General features: G+C 43.9%; 1 protein-coding gene across 1 annotated transcript; it reads left to right on the top strand.

Moving 5' to 3' along the window:
• The first annotated feature begins 74 nt into the window (after positions 1 to 74).
• Positions 75 to 6,137, top strand: LOC139373421 (adaptin ear-binding coat-associated protein 1-like). Its single transcript, XM_071113895.1, has 8 exons — positions 75 to 319; positions 1,253 to 1,353; positions 3,009 to 3,113; positions 3,566 to 3,647; positions 3,886 to 3,994; positions 4,155 to 4,302; positions 5,712 to 5,808; positions 5,945 to 6,137. Exons 1-8 carry the CDS (start codon positions 75 to 77, stop codon positions 5,997 to 5,999), a joined length of 942 nt encoding a protein of 313 aa, XP_070969996.1. The 3' UTR covers positions 6,000 to 6,137.
• Positions 6,138 to 6,903: the final 766 nt, after the last annotated feature.

Genomic DNA, 6,903 nt, shown 5'->3' with positions numbered 1-6,903 from the left:
TCTATTGGGTGCTTACACATCTAGCCTATTATACATATTATTGGAAGAGGGATGCTGCCTTAAAACATTGGGGGATGTGCGCAGGGTCAATGCACCCATTGATGGAGCACAAACTCCGCTCTGGAATCCCCATCACGTCATCGCCGTATTGTGAGTATATAGGCCATTCGCAAAAACCGAAAGGAACTATAAATAAGCCACACATCAATTTAATTTACATCAAGATGTCGACCGAGGGCGAATACGAGTCGATCCTTTGCGTTAAACCCGATGTCAACGTTTATCGAATACCACCGAGGGCTACAAATCGTGGATACAGGTAAAATATAAAGGGTTGGCACATATTTGGGGTGATGGACAAAAAACCGCGGTGCCGGTGGTTCTATCTGTGGTCATAATGCTGCATCGTGTGTGTGCATCTGTCTGAGCGCTAAGTGGATGTTAACAGGAGTCGACGTGTGTTTAATATTTGTTTTGCGTAGGCCTACGACTCTCTAATTATTCCGCTCCATTGGTAATATTGATGTTACTCTCGCAAGGCTGGCACTATCAGTGCGGATGAATCGACAGTGAATGGGCATGATATGTGTATTTGCGTGTGCTGTTTATCAGCATAGTTTAACCATAAAATGTATTGACAGCAAATGTTATATGGATGCATATTAGGTGATAAATAGCCTGATATCATTGGGCCTATAATACAAGGCTCCCGATCATTCTACACTAGTCCTATTATGATAGTAAAATTGATTACAGAATAGCTCAAATAATGAAACCAATGTATATTAAAGGCATCTAAAGCGAACAGTGCCAGCTGCGAGAGAGAAAGTAGAGTAGTTTCAGCAGACTGCTGTTTTCATTCTGGTTATATGTGTGTGGCCCAGTTAACTGTAGGCTAAATGGTTTTAATTGAAATTCTCTAAAACCGTACATTATCTGATATGCTATTAATTGGGGTTTGTGATCTTCATAATAGTCTTGCTTCCACACAAGCATTTCGCTACACTCGCATTAACATCTGCTAACCATGTGTATGTGACAAATACAATTTTATTTGATATTTGATTTGACCTTCAGGAACTATAAGAACAGGACAATTGGGTCAATTCAGAATTCTCTCCATATTGTACAGTACTATTTGTTACAAAAGCTGGTCTGAGAACAGTTGGAATAGGCACTGTTTACTGACCTTCTGACCTACTCCCTGTTTTGCCTTGTTATTGGCTACCTCTGACCTGGGTATTTCCTGTAGGGCAGCAGACTGGAAGCTGGATGTGCCCGATTGGTCAGGGCGCATGCGGATAACGGCGAAGGGGAAAGTGGCCTACATCAAACTGGAAGACAAAGTCTCAGGTGTGAGAGTCATGAAACCGTGTGTGTGTGTGTGTGTGTGTGTGTGTGTGTGTGTGTGTGTGTGTGTGTGTGTGTGTGTGTGTGTGTGTGTGGCACAGGTGCCCCTTTGTCCCAACATTGCTCATCAGGGCCCTTTCAATGTACAGTGGGGAGAACAAGTATTTGATACACTGCCGATTTTGCAGGTTTTCCAACTTACAAAGCATGTAGAGGTCTGTCATTTTTTATCATAGGTACACTTCAACTGTGAAGTTGAAAAAAAAATACAGAAAATCACATAAGTATTTGATCACCTACCAACCAGTAAGAAATCCGTCTCTCACAGACCTGTTAGTTTTTCTTTAAGAATCAATCCTGTTCTCCACTCATTACCTGTATTAACTGCACCTGTTTGAACTCGTTACCTGTATAAAAGACACCTGTCCACACACTCAATCAAACAGACTCCAACCTCTCCACAATGGCCAAGACCAGAGAGCTGTGTAAGGACATCAGGGATAAAATTGTAGACCTGCACAAGGCTGGGATGGGCCACAGGACAATAGGCAAGCAGCTTGGTGAGAAGGCAACAACTGTTGGCGCAATTATTAGAAAATGGAAGAAGTTCAAGATGATGGTCAATCACCCATCAATGATCATGAGGAAGGTTAGGGATCAGCCCATAACTACACAGCAGGACCTGGTCAATGACCTGAAGAGAGCTGGGACCACAGTCTCATAGAAAACCATTAGTAACACACTACGCCGTCATGGATTAAAATACTGCAGCGCACGCAAGGTCCCCCTGCTCAAGCCAGCGCATGTCCAGGCCCATCTGAAGTTTGCCAATGACCATCTGGATGATCCAGAGGAGGAATGGGAGGTCATGTGGTCTGATGAGACAAAAATAGAGCTTTTTGGTCTAAACTCCACTCGCCGTGTTTGGAGGAAGAAGAAGGATGAGTACAACCCCAAGAACACCATCCCAACCGTGAAGCATGGAGGTGGAAACATCATTCTTTGGGGATGCTTTTCTGCAAAGGGGACAGGACGACTGCACCGTATTGAGGGGAGGATGGGTGGGGCCCATGTATCGCGAGATCTTGGCCAACAACCTCCTTCCCTCAGAAAGAGCATTGAAGATGGGTCGTGGCTGGGTCTTCCAGCATGACAACGACCCAAAACACACAGCCAGGGCAACTAAGGAGTGGCTCCGTAAGAAGCATCTCAAGGTCCTGGAGTGAAACCTGAAACCTCAAGGATCTGGAGAAGGTCTGTATGGAGGAGTGGGCCAAAATCCCTGCTGCAGTGTGTGCAAACCTGGTCAAGAACTACAGGAAACGTATGATCTCTGTAATTGCAAACAAAGGTTTCTGTACCAAATATTAAGTTCTGCTTTCCTGATGTATCAAATACTTATGTCATGCAATAAAATGCAAATTAATTACTTAAAAATCATACAATGTGATTTTCTGGATTTTGTATTCCGTCTCTCACAGTTGAAGTGTACCTATGATAAAAATTACAGACCTCTACATGCTTTGTAAGTAGGAAAACCTGCAAAATCGGCAGTGTATCAAATACTTGTTCTCCCCACTGTGGCTAGTAAAATTAACTTCACACAGCATATCTGTGTAGTTTATTATTATGATTGTGTTTCTCCTGCCATCCTGCAGGGGAGCTGTTTGCTCAGGCCCCTGTCACAGAGTATCCCGGCATCGCAGTTGAAACCGTAAGCGACTCCAGTCGCTACTTTGTCCTGCGAATACAGGATGATAATGGTGTGTGTATGAGTGAAAAACTCCTCACTGTGCGTTCATAGCTATGTCAGCCTTTTACACAAGTCATATAGTGTTATGTCAGCCTCCTTTAGCATGTTTTAGTACTCTCATCAGTCTATGTCAACATATTCTTTCTGATCACAGTGCGCTCATAGAGTTTGTCAGCTCTCCTCAAATGTAAATTTACTCTACACTTACAGTACCAGTCAAAGGTCTGCACACACCGACTCATTCAAGGGTTTTTTTCTTTATTTTGACCATTTCTATCATGTAGAATAATTGTGAAGTCTTCAAAAACTATGACATAACACATATGGAATCATGTAGTAACCAAAAAAGTGTTAAAATAAAGGAAACCCTGGAATGAGAAGGTGTGTCTAAACTTTTGACTGGTCCTGCATGTCAGCTCGACGTCAATGAACTCATACAGCCATGTCAACCTACTCTCCCAGGTCGCAGTGCGTTTATTGGCGTTGGATTCGCGGACAGAGGGGACTCTTTTGACTTCAACGTGTCTTTGCAGGACCACTTTAAGTAAGTGATGGAAGGGGCCACTCCAAGGACAGTGTGACTGTCAAGGCACTCACACATTGCTGCTTCACCACCTCCCACTAATAACAAACACACGTACTGTGGTCTGTCTGCAGCAGAAGTTGCCAGCCAAAACAACGTGTCATTGAGTTCGCTTGTTCCAGATGCTGCAGTTTTCAAAACAGCTGATGTTACAGTGCTTTTTCCTGTGTCAGTGCAGTCAATATTGTGTGTGTTACAGGTGGGTGAAACAAGAGAATGAGATCAGCAAAAACCCTAAGGGGGTAGCTTTGGGACCAAAGCTGGACTTGGGATTTAAAGACGGACAAACCATCACCCTAAATATTGGGGTAAAGACCTAGCACAATTGAACTAGATCATTCTTGTAGAAATTGTATAACAAAATCTGTTTGGGATTGTTTGGGATTGGCCATTTGGCTTTTCCCCAACACCAATATTCCTTCAGAATTCCAATCTTTTTTTTTCTCTCTCATCCTTTCTCTCTTCAAGCAAGGCAAAAAGAGGGATAAGCCACGTCCACAGGGGGCAGGTGGGCTCGGTCTCCAACCGCCGCCACCAAAAGGAAAGATGGCTCCTCCTCCTTCCTCTGCCTTCTCCAATCACAACACTGTGCCTCAAACAGGAGGCTCAGATACGGGTACACCAGTTAAAACTCTCAATAAAGCCTTGATAAACTTCTCTATAGCTAAATAAAGCTTTGATTGGTAAACTACATGGCCACATTAGTGGATTCGGCTATTTCAGCCACTCCCGTTGCTGACAGGTGTATAAAATCGATCACACAGCCATACAATCTCCATAGACAAACATTGGCGGTAGATTGGCCCGCAGTATGACTTTCAACGTAGCACCTTCAAAGGATGCCACCTTACCAACAAGTCAGTTGGTCAAATTTCTGCCCTGCTAGAGCTGCCCCGGTCAACTATAAGTGCTGTTATTGTGAAGTGGAAACGTCTAGGAGCAACACTGGCTCATCCGCGAGGTGGTAAACCACACAAGCTCACAGAACGGGACCGCCGAGTGCTGAACCACCTAGCACATAAAAATCGTCTGTCCTCGGTTGCAACACTCGCTACCGAGTTCCAAACCGCCTCCTGGAAGCAACGTTAGCACAAGAACTGTTCATGGGGAGCTTCATGAAATGGGTTTCCATGGCCGAGCTGCCTCACAAAAGCCTAATATCACCATGCGCAATGCCCAGTGTCAGCTGCAGTGGTTTAAAACTGGACAGAATTGAAGCAGTGGAAAGGCGTTCTCTGGGGGTGATGAATCACGCTTCACCATCTGGCAGTCCGACGGACAAATCGGAGTTATAGCGGATGCCAGGAGAACGCTACCTGCCCCAATGCATAGTGGAGGAGTAATAATGATCTGGGGCTGCTTTTCACGGTCCGGGCTAGGCCCATTCGTTCCAGTGAAGGGAAATCTTAACGCTACAGCATACAATGGTATTCTAGACGATTCTGTGCTTCCTATTTTGTGGCAACAGGTTGGGGAAGGCCCTTTTCTGTTTCAGCATGACAATGCCCCTGTGCACAAAGTGAGATCCATACGGAAATGGTTTGTTGAAATCGGTGTGGAAGAACTTGACTGGCCTGCACAGAGCCCTGACCTCAACTCCATTGAACACCTTTTGGGATGAATTGGAACACCGACTGCGAGCCAGGCCTAATCGCCCAACATCAGTGCCCGACCTTACTAATACTATCGTTGCTCATTGGAAGCAAGTCTCCACAGCAATGTTCCAACATCTAGTGGGAAGCCTTCCCAGAAGAGTGGAGGCTGTTAAAGCAGACAAACTCCATATTAATGCCCATGATTTTGAAATGAGATGTCTGACGAACGTGTCGTGTCCCTGTAGTATAGCTTTTGGCCATGTAGTGTAGCTTTGATTGTTCATTTTCTCTCTCTGTCTCTCTCTCAATTCAAAGGGGCTTTATTGGCATGGAAAACATGTTACCATTGTTTATTTCACTTGCTTTGGCAATCACAAATTAACATAAACATAAACACAAACATTTCACAAGTCTCTCTCTCTCTCTCTAGGCTGTTTGCTAGATCTGGACAGTAGTAACTCCAACACTGTGGTCCAATCATCCAACCCCAGCAGTGATCTTTGGGGAGACTTCTCCTCTCCTGCAAGGTAACTTGTTAGAACTGTCTGTGACGGAGCTTATTTGAGCTTTTTTTGTCTTGTTATGCTATGACATACTGATATACTGTCATACCAGCATTGCTGTGAGTCAATCAGACTGTAAAAAGAGTCTCTTTATCTTCAGTTCGCTCCCTCCAACATCGCGACAAGAGCACACGCCGAATTGGGGCCAGTTTTGAGTCCACATCATCGCCTTTCTCATTGGCCTCCACCGCTGAACGCAACGCCTCCCTCCGTCGCTACAAACACAGTCAAAGCAAACTTTCCAAGAGACGAAGAACACCATGCACGTCTAGAAAGTCTTCATCAAATCTAAGAATGGACGTACACAACAATCTCCTCCCAAAGTAAAAAAAAAGAAAAATAATAATAAAGTAATATTCGGGATAATAATGCAAATATTCAATATTTGGTCATATGAGCTTTATGGCAGGTCTGCAATATATCCTAAGGGCTATGATGATAGGATGTTCAGTAGCAGCAATTTTACAGTACTGTTTTTTACCCGGCAACCTCTTGTTAATGTTTCCCTAAACATCCCTACATACCCAGACACTCGCCCAATTTTTTTCTCCCTCCCCCGTTCTCCTCAGTGTGCAATCGTTCACTCCCCCTCAATGATTTTAAAGCTTTGGATGAGCGTATGCATTGGCTGGAGGGAATCGATCATATTCCTTATGATTGCATGCAAACTATAGGCTTTTTTTGGGAGAAGGGGGAGAACCGGAATAGGGCTCATATTGATGAACTTATCTGTTTCCATTGTACTGCCTCACACTTGGCCTGTTTTAAAGAGGGAAGAGCATGTCTTCTTGTTAACTTTGCTGCAGAGGACTTGACACAGCCCTCTACAGTCCATTGGTAAGTAAGTAGTTGTGATGTAGTGTACATTGGATGAAAATGGGTGAAAATCCCTACTTGTAATGAAAAGAACATACAGTTGAAGTCGGATGTTTACATACACCTTATATTTGGCTAAGTTTTTCACAATTCCTGACATTTACTCCTAGTAAAAATTCCCTGTCTTAGGTCAGTTAGGATCACCACTTTATTTTAAGAATGTGAAATGTCAGTATAATAGTA

Source organism: Oncorhynchus clarkii, chromosome 18, assembly GCF_045791955.1.
Source record: "Oncorhynchus clarkii lewisi isolate Uvic-CL-2024 chromosome 18, UVic_Ocla_1.0, whole genome shotgun sequence".
Classification (NCBI taxonomy): domain Eukaryota; kingdom Metazoa; phylum Chordata; class Actinopteri; order Salmoniformes; family Salmonidae; genus Oncorhynchus; species Oncorhynchus clarkii.
This window is presented reverse-complemented; position numbering and strand designations above follow the sequence as displayed.

Coding starts and splice junctions, on each gene's coding strand:
- LOC139373421 (XM_071113895.1), top strand. CDS start 75: ATGTGCGCAGGGTCAATGCACCCATTGATGGAGCACAAACTCCGCTCT. Junction 320..1,252: donor GCTACAAATCGTGGATACAG/GTAAAATATAAA, acceptor TATTTCCTGTAG/GGCAGCAGACTGGAAGCTGG. Junction 1,354..3,008: donor ACTGGAAGACAAAGTCTCAG/GTGTGAGAGTCA, acceptor GCCATCCTGCAG/GGGAGCTGTTTGCTCAGGCC.